General features: G+C 46.5%; 1 protein-coding gene across 1 annotated transcript; it reads right to left on the reverse strand.

Moving 5' to 3' along the window:
* Positions 1 to 1,091: 1,091 nt before the first annotated feature.
* GRHPR (glyoxylate and hydroxypyruvate reductase) lies at positions 1,092 to 15,922 on the reverse strand. The gene is made up of 9 exons (XM_066604457.1): positions 15,775 to 15,922; positions 9,403 to 9,533; positions 7,202 to 7,274; positions 6,134 to 6,250; positions 5,291 to 5,379; positions 5,054 to 5,158; positions 4,835 to 4,970; positions 2,943 to 3,073; positions 1,092 to 1,701 (listed from the first exon to the last, which is right to left on the reverse strand). Exons 1-9 carry the CDS (start codon positions 15,855 to 15,857, stop codon positions 1,580 to 1,582), a joined length of 987 nt encoding a protein of 328 aa, XP_066460554.1. The 5' UTR covers positions 15,858 to 15,922; the 3' UTR covers positions 1,092 to 1,579.
* Between the last annotated feature and the right edge of the window lie 597 nt (positions 15,923 to 16,519).

Genomic DNA, 16,519 nt, shown 5'->3' on the forward strand with positions numbered 1-16,519 from the left:
TAGGAGAGTGTGTGAACAGAGCAAACTGAAAAGAGTCACGCTGCTGGCGCACCCGGACTTCATGGGGGACGCGGTGCAGGAGGTGGGTGCCAAGTGAGTATAAAACGGCTCTCCCCAGACTCAGTTTCCTGATTTTTGAGCCCCACAGCTTAGTTAATTGGGCTCAAAGATTGTGACGGGTTCCCTTTAATAGTGGATCATCTGATATATACAATACTGCGCAATTGTTTTAGGCCCCATTCACATGTCCGTTTGAGCTTCGGTTGGGGCTTTCCAATCCACCTTTGGAAAGGAGAAACTGAAGTTAAACTGATCTATTTTTTACTATTGAAATCAATGATGTTTTAAAAAACTGAAATATTTCCGTTTGAATCCGTTCCATTTCCCTTTTTTTACAGGACCAAAATGCGCAGTCTGCAGCGCTATTGTGGAGAAAAAGCAGAAGTCAAACAGAACCGATTTAAATGGAAACCTTTCCATTTTTTTTTCTATCATTGATTTCAATTGGAAAAAAATGGATAATTTTAAATCCAGTGTAACTTCGGTTTTAGTTCCACAAACAGAGCCCAAATGCAGATGTGAATAGGGCCTAAGAATGGTTTCAAAAATAAGTGTTAAAACTGTTTCCCTGAAAATAAGACACTGACATTAATTTTTGCCTCAAGAGGCACAGTGTCTTATTTTCAGGGGCTGCCTTATACTCTCATCACAGCCACCGACACTGTTCCTCTCGCTGCTCTGGCATTCTTCTGTGTCCTCAGCGCTGAGACAGTAGTATCTTCCTGGTAACTTGGGTTGAATGCCGCCGCCTCCAGCAAGAGATTACTGTGAGTGGTTCATCGAGCGCTGCATCAGCCAATCACAGCCGGCACTCGATGAGCCAATCACAGCATTCTCTTGCTGGAGGCGGGGTATTCAACTCACAGTACCAGGAAGAGAATGCTCTTTCAGCCGTGAGGATGACACTGAAGACTGCTGGCGCACCTGGAGAGAAGCTAGAGGAACGAGGGCGCCTCCTGCGAAGTGGTTTTTTTCCCCCATGCAGTGTAGCTAGGGCTTATATTTCAACCCCTGAAAAATCAGGATATGGCTTATTAGTGAAACGTAGTAGTTTATTTTTGGCAATAAACAAAATGCAAAGTAGATGAACAAAAGAGAAATGTAAATCCCATCAGTACAGTACTGTTTAGTCCAGGACTTAGGCTGGGTTCACACTGGGCTGATTTACCGCAGAAATTACGTCCGGAATTTGGCCGCAGCAAATCCGCCTGTGGCCACTAATCCTGGGATTAGCCAGCCATGTGGACGAGATTTCTCAGAAATCTCATCAACACTGGACGGCGACTCTGCCGCAGCAAAGCCAGCACAGATTCGTCGGCTGCACCATGTCCATTTTTTTTCCATTGCGGCCGCGCTCTCCTCTATGGAAGCACCAGCCACAGCGGAAATCTTGCGGTTTTTCGCTGCAGCCAAAGGAGTCAGCCCAGTGGGAACCCAGCTTAAGTACTTACTGAACAAGTTTAATAACTACAGATAGTAACGAAGTTCTTGTAGGGAACTTGTCGGTAGAACAGCGAGGTCAGATCTTAAGTTCACTTGGCATCTCCTCCCCAGCCAGGCCTTTCAGTAGGTTGGTCACGGCCAGCACAGCCATGGTGTTCCGCGTGCTGTAGGTGGCGCTTCCAATGTGGGGTAAAATTACTGGAGGCGGAAAAAGAAATGAGATTTCAGGACACTTAAATATTCACGCATGACGAGGCGTCAGTCGTTCACTGCGGCGCTCTTAACATACTTGCTCGGCTTACTGCCGTCTCGTAATCTCACATTGACCAAATCAAACTAAATTAGTCCCACGGGCGCATCTGATACTTCTAGTACAATTCTAGCTTTCTAGTAAAAGCTGTTTTGTAAGGGCTTATTCAAGGGAGTGATAGTCACTCGCGAGTTTTATGGCATGCGCATGTTAACTCCATTCTTTTGAATGGGTTCATTCACCCGAGCAGCATGTTCCATCTTTGGACGTTCCCTCGCAACGCCCCACCCATTGTTTGCAATAGGGCCTTAAAAGATATCTGAGGGCTCGATCAGGCCGTGCTATGCAATGTTTCCCATTGAAATCAATGAGAAACATTTGTGATCCTAACGGCGGATTCATGTGGGCATATTTGTGCACGTAGAATATGCAGAGAATAAACCAACTGATTTCAATGGGTTTGTTAACAGAGGCCTGCGCAATATGCTGCACAGTGCCGCGGGGGGGGGGGGAAACACATATGGAACTTCTTAGGCTTAATAGCCATTTATTTCGGAATGGTTGTGCCCGTGCACAGAAGCCATGCCTTATGGCTGCAAAGCATACTTAATAATACGCTGAAACATACGCGCAAAACCATTGTTCATAGTACGAATACGATCCAGCGCACGCACGCCTGTGTGAAGCCTCTTTAACATGCATGAAAGGATCGCAATTTCACAAAAGTGATGCCATTTTCAACCAAAAATGCTTTGTGCGATATCGGGCTTAGTTTTTCGGTCATATATTGTGCCCTCCCATGTAAATGTAGCCCAAGGCTGCTCTCACATCGGCGTTAGGGTCAGTTCAGGGTTTCCATCTCTGCTCTGATTTGGGGGGAGAAAAATTGAAATAAAATCATTTTTTCCCCCGGCAATTTCAAAAAACAGAAAGCAAACGGAAAGGCTTCTATTCGGTCCGGTTTCTATTTTTTTTAATTTTCTTTTTAAGAGAAAAATTAGCGCTCTATCCCAAAAAAAAAAAAACCCTATTGAAATTAATGGGGAATAAAACATAATTTTACGTCAACAAAAAACCCTGAACTGACCCCAACGCCGGTGTGAGAGCGGCCTAACTTCCATATAATCCCGTAAATTTCTCTAGCGCTAAAGAGTTTATAAAACAAACTTTAAAGCTCTAGAATGGTTACCGCAGTTCTTTAGGCCGAGGAGCGGGTGGTTCGTTGGCAGCGGTTCAGGCGTCGTTACATCCAAACCAGCAGCTGCAATCTGCCCGCTGACCAGCGCCTGGTACAAGTCCTCCTGGTTTACAGCAGAGCCTCTGAAAAGGTTAGTCAAACAGATTCATGCTGTGCGGTCAACAACTCTGCATGTCACATCGGAAAATGCACACAAGGTAACATTTACAGAAATAGGCAAGCTTAACCCCTTACTGACCCCCCCTATACGCCTTTGGATGGTGGTCACTAATGGGCTTTATTCACATGTAGCACCATTTTACCGCGCTGCATTAGAACAGTAGCACAGCTCTCCCGTATCACTAGAAACGGGGGCTAGACTGTCTGGTGACAGCGAGGCACCTGCTGTAACAGCAGGGATCGGAGAAACCTTTGATCTCCGCTGTTCAACCTTTTACATGCTCATGTTCAATGCGACTGTGACATGTAGAGGGCCAGGTGAGGAAGGGGGCTACCTCTGTGACCCATCAGACCCCACTAATGCGATTGTGGCCAACAGGTTTGCCATCTACGGTGGCCTGTGGGGCTTAGCTTCACAGACTATCTGCTATAGTGAGTTATAAGCAGTATATTATAAGAATGATAAAAGATGGCTATATTCAAGTTCCCCAGTGGGGAACAGCAGGGCGTTCGCTGTTCGGTGATTAGGGGACTCCCTGCATGGATGATTGAATTCCCTGCCGCTGCTGTCACAGCAGAGACAGGTTATTGCGACCTTCTCCCATTGTTTTCAATGGGGCAACAGCAGCAGCGCCGGCCCATTGAAAACAATGGGAGAAGATCGCAATAATCTGTCTCTGCTGTGATAGCAGCGGCAGGGGATTCTTTCATCCCCATCGGGAGTCCCCTTCATCACCGAACAATGTGACAGCAGTAGTAGGGTGTTCGATGATGAGGGGACTCCCCGCAGCGATGATTGAATCCCCTGCCACTGCTGTCACAGCAGAGACAGATTATTGCGATCTTCTCCCATTGTTTTCAATGGGGCCGGCGCTGCTGCTGCTGCCCCATTGAAAGCAATAGAATGAAGGGATTCCACGCAGTGATGTGAGGCTGTTTTCACATGAAAACCCCTCATATCCAGGGGTTTCCACATGCATCATGAGAGTGAGATCAGGCCATGAATATTGCCCTCGCCAGTGTGCAGGAGCCCTTAGACTAGGATCACACGGACATATTTGCATGCACAAAATTTATGCGCGCAAAACGCAGAGAACAGAACCCATTGACTTTTTTCTGTATTTCGGCCCCGTGGAGAAAAAAAAAGCAGAACACACACACACCTACACACCTCTATTTTCTCCACAGTAGTCAGTTGGAGGTGCGCAATATGCAAGGAGATGTGTGATATGCTGCATAATTCTACTTTAAAAAGAACACATCTGGAACTCATTAGACTAGCCATTTCAATTGGTGCGACTTTCTCTAACGCATACAAACAGGCCTTGCGGGTACAAAATGTACAGTAAAATATGCCGATGTGCAAGCAAAAAAGCATCAATCCGCAAAAACTACGCCCAGGCAAGCGCAGATGCACATGTGAAGCCGGCCTCAGTGGAGGAGATTGCCATTAGGCTTCCTCCCCATCTCCTTCCACCAGGAGGCTGAACCACTATGGTGCACTTACACTCCGTTTGCCATGTACAAGGGGCGAGGACTTCCTGATTTATACCTGTGATGAAGGTCACTGTATTGACACACAGTGGCAGGATCGTCCACAGGCGCACGGTAAAGAGGCGCAAAGCTTGCGCTACACGGCTTTTTACCAAATGCCTCTATGTAGAAATAGTCTATTCAATGTCAGGTGACCGGATCTGTGGATTCTTATATGTTCGCTAACTTACCGGCTTATGTTTATGAAAACTGCCGTTTTCTTCATTCTGCTAAAAAAATCCTTGTTGCACAGCCCCTCCGTCTCCGGAGTCAAAGCGCAAGACACGACAACGAAATCGGAGTCCTCCGTAAGCTTTTCACAAGACACTAAAAACACACATAGAATAAATCGCCGCTTATTAATCGCCAACTACAAAGAAGAGGAGAAAAGTACATTTCCATAAAATTACCATATTCAGCATTAACCCCTGCAGCACACTCGGGTCGAGGCCGGCGGCCGCTGTATAAGAACTTTTTCACTCCAAAAGGCTTGAGGCGTTGGGCAACAGCGATTCCTGAAGAGGAGGAGAATGTACGCTGTAAACCAGCAACAGGAATATACACAATCGCAACATTGTAGCAACTAACGAGGGCGGCATCAAAATATTAGCAGTCTTTATGTAACAATAGAGTTTTAGACTGTTTACCTATTCGGCCCAATCCAATGATCCCCACCGTGCTGTTGGAGAGCCCGTAGCCACACATCCACATTGGTGCCCATGATTTCCATCCTCCGCTTTAAAGAAAAAGCGCAGCTTTAATTAAAGGGATATCAAAGTTTCATCAAATAAAGTTTACTCATTGTCAAATGAAGAGAGATAAAGTTCTCTAATATACTTCATGGCGTTTAACCCCTTCACTCCCAAACCAATTTAAATTTTTTTTTCATCTGTGCCATCTAAGGGCTGCAACTTTTTTTTCCTATTTTTCCATCTACATATTTGTATTACCGCTTTCTTTTTGTTGCACAACGCCTACTTTTTTAACAGTATTAAATTTCCACAGTTTTTTGAATTTCAGCATACAAATTAAGTACTGCGATTTGTTTTTGTGTTGCCACCTCTGGGTGTCAATAACAACCCATCGAGACCCTCAAGGGGTTGTGATGGATGATAGTGCGAGCCCCCTCCCTCTGTTAGCCTTTCACAAGACACTGTTGAATTGACCACGGAATGTAAAGGGTTAAACCTAGGGGATTGGAGGTGTCTCCAGTCCCTGTTAGAGCAGGAGCCAGGCTATCCAACAGCTGACCACTCACCCCCCCTAGCACAGGTGCATGCATCAGAATAGGGCCCCTTTATGACAACTGTAAAAAGGCGTACATGACGGTCATTATGGGGTTAAAACAGCTGATTGGTTTGGATCAGGCCCCACCCCCGAGGACACATTTGGTGTATAAACCAGGAAATGCAGTTTGAATAAATCTGTACACTAGTCACATCTCCATAAAAACATGACAGACAATTAGCACGCTGCTATAAACTGCTTACCTCTTAACTTCTTGGATGGCTTCTGGCAGGCGGCGGCAGGTGGCGAGCAGTAAGGCTACGGTTAGTTCTGCGGTGGCCTCAGTCAGGACATCAGGAGTATAACCCACTCGGATCCCTCTGCAATACACACAAATCTTATATATCATACTGCCATACAGAAAATATAAGAAAATGTCCATTAACCCCTTAAAGACCAGGGAGTTTCGCTTTTTTAGTGATTTTAGCAATGTGGTGGTTTTATAGCCTACTTTTTTTTCCAGGCATAACAAATTTTTGCCATGTTTTTTTTTGGTCATTTACAGGACAATATTTTAGTATATTTTTTAACTGAATTGGTTTCCCGCTTTTTTTTTATTTTATATTTTTATTTTAAAGTAAATCCGATAATTTCCAATGTAAAGTATAGGAATGGATTTGGCATTTTGTTCCGGACGGTTTGATTTATAATTTGTATAATCTTGAATTACAGGACTGTTTCGGGTTTTTTTTTACATTTTTAAATTCTGTATTTTTTTTTTCTTTACTTATTTTTGTAACTTAAAAAAAAAAGTTTGAACATCTGTGTCCACTATGAGGTCATATAAGACTTCCAGGGGACATTCACATTGTATTTATTTATTTTTCACACTTTTCCACTGTAGCTGGGGCATCCACAGGAGCCCCAGTTACAGGGAGAATCATTTCCTTAGTGCAACAGTAGTCACTGTCACAGCTGGTCAGGGGTCTGCTAAGACCCTGCAGTTCTGACATATCGGGGAGGGGGGGTTACTGGCAATCATATGATTGCCGGGTCCGCATGCAGGGAACAGTAGTGCAGCTTCCTGTATTCTCTACATGGTGCTCACTGAGCGCTATGTAGCCTGTGAAAGAGAAAGCAGAAGCGGTTGAAAACCCAACCTGCTTCTGCTTGATAGCAGGTCAGGAGCTTTAAGCCTGCGCCATATATTTACTATCAGCCGGGATTAAAGCCCAGGAGCCATACATTTTCAGCATTTGGTCTTTAATGGTTTAACAAGGGAAATAAACCAAAAATGTAGTATAGATATCCTGAAATTCCAAGATACATACCGCTTTTTAATTTCATCCATCGCTAGGTGGTCAAAACCAACAGACAATGTACTGATTACCTTGAGGTTCGGCCCTGAAAATTGAACCAAAATAGATTAGAATTACGAAATTGAATTATTAATCATTTGAGAATCTCCAACTTTGTCTCCAAGCTGTAAAAATACATCAATAATAATAATCTTTATATAACGCCAACATGTTCTCCAGCGAGTCGGTCCGGTTACATAAGGTAGCGAATGAATACTGAACATACGAGACGCACCGACTAGATAACCAAGAACTACGGATAACTGTGGAACAAGCCAACGATGATTTACATGTTTGCATGAAATGAGCGAACAAATGGTTATTCACTAGGAGCCGGGTATACAAGGGCTGGCGGAGGATCTGAGACGCGGTGCCACTTTAGCGCCAGTAAGTTGAGTATAGTGTTTTGGGAGTTTTTTGGAACTTTTGAGTAATTTATTAATTTTTTTTTTTAAACACTTATGGATTTTGCCGCGGATCTACAAGTAATCTGGAAACGTGCGTTTACATGGAACGATTCGTTCACACGAGCAAAAAGGAATGTAAATCATTTATGTAAACGCTTCTAACGATAAAATGACAAACGATAAATTGTTCGCTTTTTGGTTCATCGGCATAAAAACCATTGTTGACTCGTTCACCAAGCGTTCGGTATAACCAGCGCTCGTTCAGTCGTTCTCATCACGTATACAGCGAATGTGAAAGACTGAACGATATCTCATTAGAATGAGCCAGTGATGTATAAACCGGTGTGAGCGAACCCCGACACCGTCCGCTCGGGCAAACGAGAAATTAGCAGGTCTAAACAGACTAACAATTGGGTTTTTTTTTGCAGGTTTTACCTTCTCACTGAATGGAGAAAATTGACGCCCAAAATTGAAATCCTGCGGTTATAGAAATTGGCATTGCAGCTCACTTTGGACTTGGCAAATTCCGTCCAGAAGCTGCAGAAATCGTCTAAGACCATCTGCTTTACTGCAACTGTATTCAGCAATGAATTTTTCATCCGAAACTCCACTCGATAAATCTGCACCTTCTCCCTCCTGTATACACGGACACTGGCCAGGTCTGTAGGCAGGGTGTAACTATAGAGGATACGGTTGCGCCCGGGCCCAGGAGCCTTAGGGGGCCCATAAGGCCTCTCTTCTCCATATAGGGAGCCCAGTACTATGAATAAAGCATTATAGTTGGGGCCCCGTTACAGATTATGTATTGGGGCCCAGAAGCTTTAAGCTACACGTCTGTCTGTAGGCTGCCGCACTGGAAGCATACTTCTAATTGTCCCTTTTGTGACATTTGAAGTACGCTGGTGAAGTGACTCAAACTTTGTGTAAAGTAACTATGCTGACAACGTAGCTGGCGGCTCCTGGCACCCCACCCACCTAGTGAACAATATGCTTTAAGGCCCATTCACACGGAACAATGACAGTTTTGAGCGATCATCTTTGCATAACTCTAAGTAGCTACTTAAGAGTTACTGCAGGCAGAGCAGGATACCGCTGTGATAGCTCAGAGATTAAAGCAGCTGTTCTGTATATGCAAACAGCTGCATTGTTCTCGGAGCTTTCCGGTTGGTGTCCAGCTGGCAGTTCTGAGCTGAAAGAATACTATCAGCGCTGCCCGCTGAGAAGATTAGCGTGCAGCGCTGATAACAGTCATCGGTGATTTCTAGCTTGCTAGAAATCAGTGATGAACAAATAGTGCGCAATGGCTGTGCGTTTAGATGCAATGATTATTGCTCAAAAGATGGCTTTTGAGCGATAATCGTTGTGTCTAAATGGACCTTTACTTTACACCTCCGATAAGCCATTTAAATCAGGGAGATGGAATCCCCCCTCCCCCCCTCTTTGATTTAAATGGCTATCAAGCCAAATATTGAACTAGTGGTGGCTGTGCAAATACACAGTGTTATGGACATGCACGCGCGCAAAGTACCCTCGTTCACTGTGCAGGAGCGAGCGCATTCTGCAATCCGCCATAAAGCTGTATGTGAGAGTTTATTAAAGTGCTGTATTGATGAGCGGTCCAGATGCTAATGTGAGCCGCTATAAGAATGCGGTCCGGAGATGGCGCTGAAGACTCTCTGCACATCCGCTCTTTTTTATGTCTTTATTTTCATCATTCCAACCAGAAACGTACATTACATATTTGCAAGAGGCAAAATCAGAACTTACCGGCAGCATCCAAGACCTCCTTATCGATCTTGTCCGATAGGAGACAAAGCAAGCCGTGCGCCCCAGCGACTCCTTTCAACAGCTCCGCCCTTGGCGCAGGGTCATCGGACTCCCATTGCTGGACGTTGCAGCTAGAAGAGAAGCAGAGGTGCTACTAAAGATCACAGTATTTTAGGGAGCTTTTAGATGGAAGGATGTGTGTGCCTGTCTGAACAGTCTGCATGAATGTGAATGAGCCAGCGGTGATGTCACTCCCTTGTTCGCTCCTCCAAACGAGAATCGGCCGGTCTAACAGGACCCTTGGTTGGCTACAATGAACATTTATGATATCTGTGCGCTGGCCACTTGTCTGTCCAGGCTACCGAAAATACATAGATCATTGGTCAAGCCCTTGTTATTAAAGGGGTATTCCAGGATTTTATTATTGATAACCGATCCATAAGACAGGTCAACAATAGTTGATCAGCAGGGTGTTTGTCATTTGGGATCCTTCAGCCCACTGATCATCAATGCAAGACATCCAGCCCCGCATTTCTGACAGGCTAGAGGATCAGCTTGTAGTGGCCCGCTACATGCTTTCCTGGTCCCCTCCATAATGTCAACATGCATGTCTTATATAGATGCTCTGTGCAAAACTGTCTTCTCATTTGTTATGTGTATTACACAGCTGCAGCGTGTGATGGGTTATTCTCTGCAAAGTGTGACATGACTGTCTGTAAATGTATCAATTTATGGAGACACACAGACAGAGACACAGACACAGCGTATACCATGTGTTCAGGGTCACCCTCCGGGACACTGCAAGCTGATCGGCAGAGATCTCGAGCAGCAGACCCTCTCCTGTTGATGAACTATCAATAACTTATCCTGAGGAGAGGTCATAAACCGCAACCGGAATACCCCTTTAAGAGAATCAGGGCCAATAACTTACAACTGGTTTGACTGGACGTTATTCCATGTCTGTAAGGCTGGGTTCACATGGGGTAGAATTTCCGTATGGGAATTCTGCATGCATTCTAAAGCCCGAGCCTAAGCAGCAAAGTGGACGAGATTTGTGTACTGGGCCAGAGTTAATTGGGCCCCTCCATAATGTTATGTCCATCTCGTGTCTGTCTTGTCGGTGGCATGCATTTGATTTTTGTGTATTGCATGGTTGCAGGACTGAATGGGTTAATGTCTGGTATATTCTGTCCTGTCTGAAAATGCTACGTTTTGTATGTGTCATGTGATTGTGCTATGTATATGTGTTTGCAAGAATGCAAAGTCAGAGAGTGGAGTAAGGCCTCCTGAACACGGGTGGGTCAGACCCCGCACGTGGGATTCCCGCAGCGGAGTTCGACCCAGTGCCTGGCTGGCGACTTCAGCGTAGCTGTTTGGCGGCTTCTTTCTGTGCTGCAGATGTGCCGCACGGCCGGTATTCCGTCGTGCATGTGCAGTAGCCGCCAGCGTGCCACAGAAGTGCCGAAGGACAGACATCTTCCATTATTGACTTCAATGGAAGCCAACTGTGCATGCTGCCATTTCTTCTCTGCAAGTGAAAAATCGCAATCGATTTCCGCTCGTGGAAATGAAATAGCGATTTGCCATAGCATGCTATTGGCCAGTATTTGCTGTGGAGGCGGACGCCCACCGCGGACTCAGCAATGCAAATCTGCCCGTGTGCAGATGGCCTTAAGCAGTCCAGCGTAGTCGGGGAGTCTGTCTGCAGCCGGCGGCAGAAAAAGCCTGCCCATGTGCGAGCCTAGGAGAGATGGGGGAAGCCGAGCGATGGCTTACCACCCACTCTGGGTCTAGCTGTCCCGGAGATCCTCCGTACGAGTGTCAGTGTCGAGAGATTTGTACCCGGAGAAAAGAATCTGACAGATAACTTGGACTGTGGATTGTATGAATGTCCCGAGAGCCTCCACTGCTTCTATGCTTCATTTGAAAAGGGAAATTGGGAAATTGTTTTATTTGTTTTGCCTTTGCAAGAAGTTCAGCAAATGGACATTACCGACCGTTCCCGGCTTTGTTCAGAAAATATTCTGTGTGTGGACTACTTTATTTCAATGAGGGATCCGCACCAGAAAGTAGAAACGTGGCGTCACGAATGATAAGTGGATTACACGCGACCCCCCCCCCCCCCCGGTTACTATGCCTTTAATCTCCCCCAGCAGCACCATGGTCGGGTCCCGAGCTACCCTTAGGGGAGAAAGGGTAGAGCCCTGTAACAGGTTTAACATCTCTACCCCGCTGTCTCCTCAGCTGTGGGCTTGCTCCTTGGGCGCTGCATTTGCAAAAATCTCGTCCACACGCTGCGGACAAGCTGTGCCGAAACTGACATATAGCGCAGAATTCAAATTCGTGATGGCGCACCAGTTGGTGCGCCCACATCACAGGAGGCCATAGTAGCCCCTTCCTCCCTTCAGGGTCCCATGGCAGTCAAAAAATAAAAGTCAGAAAATACACTGTCCCACAGCTCCGAAAAATGGGCGAGCTTTGACCGGACCCGAATCTTATATATAAATCACAAGATGTGTTCGTTTGGGTCGTCTACACATCCACAGCTCTGCTCCGGTTTGAGTGACATTTTGCATGAGTGTTCTTCATCACCAGCCGGCAAATACTGGCGGAATTAAAAATCGAAACCTCACCGACTCCCCGTGTAATTTTTGTCTTTAACCAAAAAAGAGAAGTTTATCCAACAGTATTTGTGCATGTTCACCATGGGGTGGCGTCTTACTCCCAGTTTTTGGTCTACACCTTCCATGCCAGTTACACCCGCCCGCAGGCTGTAGGTTTCCTGGGTTGGCTGCACCCACTTCATGTATATATTACTCTTGCCATTCCACCATCAAGACATCCAACTAGGATAAGGTTAACCCATTACTAGCGCACCGGCCCTACTGGGATAGTGATCCGCGACTACTAACAGATGGATTGGCCGAGCTGGTGGTGATGATGGTGAACTTCTTCCTCGGCCCCCACGTTCCCCGGACTTTACATCTCGTCATGTTTTTCTCTGGGGCAGTGTTAACCCCTTAAGGACACGGCCTATTTTGGCCATGAGGAACCAACAATCTTTGGGGATTTGCATCTCCACTTCTCAAAAGCCATCACTTTTTTATTTTTCAGCCAACACTCGTGCCCGTATGAGGGCTCGTTTATAGTGCGGTGAGCTGGAGTTTTGATTGGTACCATTTTTGGGTACATATAATGTATAGCAAAACTTTTATTTTTTTTTTAAGGGCAGAGAGAGAAAACACATCAATTCTGCCATTGTTTTTTTAAGCATGTAGCATATATGTCGTGATTAGAGATGAGCGAACGTACTCGGTAAGGGCGATTTCGCAATCGAGCACCGCGATTTTCGAGTACTTCACTACTCGGGTGAAAAAGTACTCGGGGGTGCTGTGGGTGAGCGGGGGGTTGCAGAGGGGAGTGGGGGGGGAGAGGGAGAGAGCTCCCACCTGTTCCGCGCTGCTACCCCCCACTCCCCTCTGCAACCCCCCGCCCCACAGCGCACCCGAGTACTTTTCACCCGAGTAGTGAAGTACTCGAAAATCGCGGTGCTCGATTGCGAAATCGCCCTTAGGCCTTAGTCAGACGGGCGTTTTTCCCCGCGATTTGCAGATCGCATGACGGATGCGCATCCGCAAATCACGTGACCGGTGCGCGCAAGTCGCCCGCAAATCTGCTCCTAGCCGCGTTTCATTAGAAACGGGCCGGAGCTGTCCAGCGCATTGCATTCAATGGAGACGGCAATAGAGCCGACTCCATTTAAAGCAATGCGCTGCGGGCGAGCCCGGGATGAATTGTCGGTAAGGGCTTAAATATATAAGCCCTTCCCTGCAATGCATCCTAAAATGTGTTAAAATAAAAAAAATATATATACTCACCTTGTCCCAGCAGCTGGAGCTCCGCGCGGCCGTCCTGCAGTGGGTGTGAAGGGGGTGTGAGTCAGACCTGCGCCCTGATTGGCTCAGCGCTGAGCCAATCAGAGGCATGCCTCACTCACACCCATTCATGAATGGATGTGAGTCAGACCTGCCCCTGATTGGCTCAGCACTGAGAGGCAGCAGTCACTCACCCATTCATGAATTCATAAATGGGTGTGTGAGTGAAACCTGCCTCTGATTGGTCAGGGCTGTGACCAATCAGAGGCAGATCATTCAGCAGGCGGGGATTTTAAAGCCCCGCCGGCTGAATAGTGCCAAGAAGCAGTTCAGGAGAACTGACAGCGGCCGCGGCTGGACTCCGGCTGCAGCGGAAAGGTGAGTATACAATTTTTTTTTTATTTTAACACATTTTAGGATGAATTGCAGGGAAGGGTTTATATATTTAACCCCTTCCCGACAATTCACCCCGCGCACGCCGGCAGCCCATTGCTTTCAATGGAGCGGCTGTATTGCCGCTCCATTAAATTCAATGGGCAAACATCGTTCTTCTCTGCCACAGCTGTTACAGCTGTGGCAGAGAAGAATGATTTGTCTTCTATATGTTCTCAATGGGGTCGGCGCTGCTGCCACCGGCCCCATTGAGCGCATATAGAGAAGAGAACAGGAATCACAGATCGCAGATAGGTGCGATCTGCGATTTTTTTGTTCTATAATTTATCGGACGAGCGCATAAAAAGCGCTCATGTGTCCGATACCATTGCAAAGCAATGGTTTTAAAAAAATCGCCGGACGCATGCGCATGCGCAAATCGCGGCTAAAAACGCCCATCTGACTAAGGCCTTACCGAGTACATTCGCTCATCTCTAGTTGTGATACATTTTTTCTGTGGGTCAGTATGATTACAGCAATACGCAAATTATCATTTTTTTCCAATTTTGCACAATAAAAACCTATTTTATTGGAAAGGATTTTTTTTTCTACATCGTTACATTCAAAGGCTGCATTCAGACAACCATATATCAGCTGGGTTTTCACGCCCAGCCGATATACTCCGTCTCTCTCTGCAGGGGGAGGAGCCTGGAAGAGTCGGGAGCAGTGCTCTGAGCTCCCGCCCTCTCTCTGCCTCCTCTCCACCCCCTGCACTATTTTCAATGAGGAGAGGCGGGACAGAGGTGTAGCTAATTCCCATAACTTAGCCCCACCCCCGTTACTTATCCCCGTTCCACCTCCTCTCATTGCAAATAGTTCAGAGGGGCGGAGAGGGGGTGGAGAGGAGGCAAAGAGGGGGCGGTAGTTCAGTGCACTACTCCCAGCTCTTCCAGCCTCCTCCCCCTGCAGAACGAGACGTCGTATATCGGCTGGGCGTGAAAACCCAGCCGATATACAGTCGTCTGAATCCACCCAAAGTCCCAGAACTTTTTTAGTTTTTCCATGGTCGGAGCTCAGAAGGCTTGTTTTTTGCATGACAAGCTTCAGTTTTTATTGATGCGAATTTGGGATACATGCGGCTTTTTTGATCACTTTTGTGTTTTTTGGAAAGCAAAATAAGCAATTTGGCGCAGTTTTCCTATAACACTTTTTGTGCAGCATAACTAGTATGTTCAATTTATTGTACAGGTTCTTACGGATACAATGATACCAAATGTGTTTGTATTTAAATTGCTTTTATACAAAGATGGGAAAGTGCACAAAAAGGGTTTTTTTGTACCCTTTTTTTTACATTTTTATGTCCCTGTAGGGGCTTGAACCTGAAAAGCTCTGATCGCTATGCATTGCAGCACTTCTGCGCTGCAATGCATTATCACTCACTATAGCGATCACGAGCCAGGGCAGGCTTGGGCGCCATTTTCCAGCGTCTGGTGGCGATGGCAACTCATCAGCCCTCCGTGATCACATAGCAGAGGGCTGATGTCACAGACGCGGCGCACTCCCTCTGTGAACCCTTTACAAGCCGTGTTCTACATTGATTGCGTCATATAAGGGGTTAATTGTGGGGATCGGTGTTCTCACATACCGCAATCAACATAGTCCCAGCCGGCTCCCGCTGCAGGATGGCGCAGGTTCACCTCTGAGCCTGTGCCACCCACAGGACGTAAGCGTGCATCCAGTGGCGCTAACTACCACCCTGCCAGGATGTAAACGTACACCCTGTGACATTAAGGGGTTAAAGAGTCTACATGCCCCCACCATAATCTGTGAGTTGATATCCCAGAAGTCACTGTATCCGTCAGTCGTGTATGGCAGGCACGTGGCTCCATGTGTGTCCAGTAGGGGGTCCCACTGAGCAGCTCTGATAGGGGAAACATTTTTGATGTTGTGCAACAAAACTTTGTTTCCATTTCTATCCCATTTCTGTATCTGAGCGCCATCAAACATCACTTATGGGGGCTTCACATGGGGAAGATCATTAGTAATACCCGGGTATGGAGCGTGACTCTCAGGCTGGCACTCATGCCCAATGCATGCCGCAGACACTTACGTAACTGTCACTTACCTCCCTTGGGCCAGCAGTCTGTGCCCGTCCGGGGGCAGCCTCCTACTTACAAACACCTTCATTAGCTGCTGAGCTCCTTTCATTGCCAGCTGGGACTGAGGAGGAAGAAGGAGGAGCCCAATGCCTGGAAGGTCACTGCTCCTCCATAGAGAGGGCTGAGAGTGAGGTGACAGCGCCACCTGCTGCGTGCTCCAGGTAACTGCACAGCACAATGGGGAGCAAATTCCACAGAAAAAAAACTTTCTTGCATGCAGAGTACCTGATTAACCCTTTCCAATCCAATCTTCCTCCCTGTATTCACTGCATATATATACGCCCTGTTAGTGAGCCTTTAGGGCTTATTCATAGAAACGCATTTGCACACGAAATATGCATGCGTAATGCACAGTGTATAGAATCCATTGATTTCAATGTGTTCCTCCACCTGAGCGTATTCTGCACGCACGTTTTGTATTTGCCTGCGTATTGCACACGAACATAGCACAGATTAAACTAATTTAACAGAATTGCCCATTGAGATGAATGGCAGCATGCTTGTGTGGTTTTCTTGCATGTGCCAATATGCACTACATGCGTGCACAAAAAATACAGTAAGACACAAGCAGGGGCGTGAAAAAGCGCAACACCTAATGCTCTAATTCGTAGCACGGATTTGCTTATGCCCGTGTGAAGCCGGCCTTACTTACATACCAAGAACACACCTGTGACTTAGTTAGGGCTCATTCGCATTGGGACCTACGTGCGT

Source organism: Eleutherodactylus coqui, chromosome 5 (genome assembly GCF_035609145.1).
Source record: "Eleutherodactylus coqui strain aEleCoq1 chromosome 5, aEleCoq1.hap1, whole genome shotgun sequence".
In the NCBI taxonomy this organism is placed as follows: domain Eukaryota; kingdom Metazoa; phylum Chordata; class Amphibia; order Anura; family Eleutherodactylidae; genus Eleutherodactylus; species Eleutherodactylus coqui.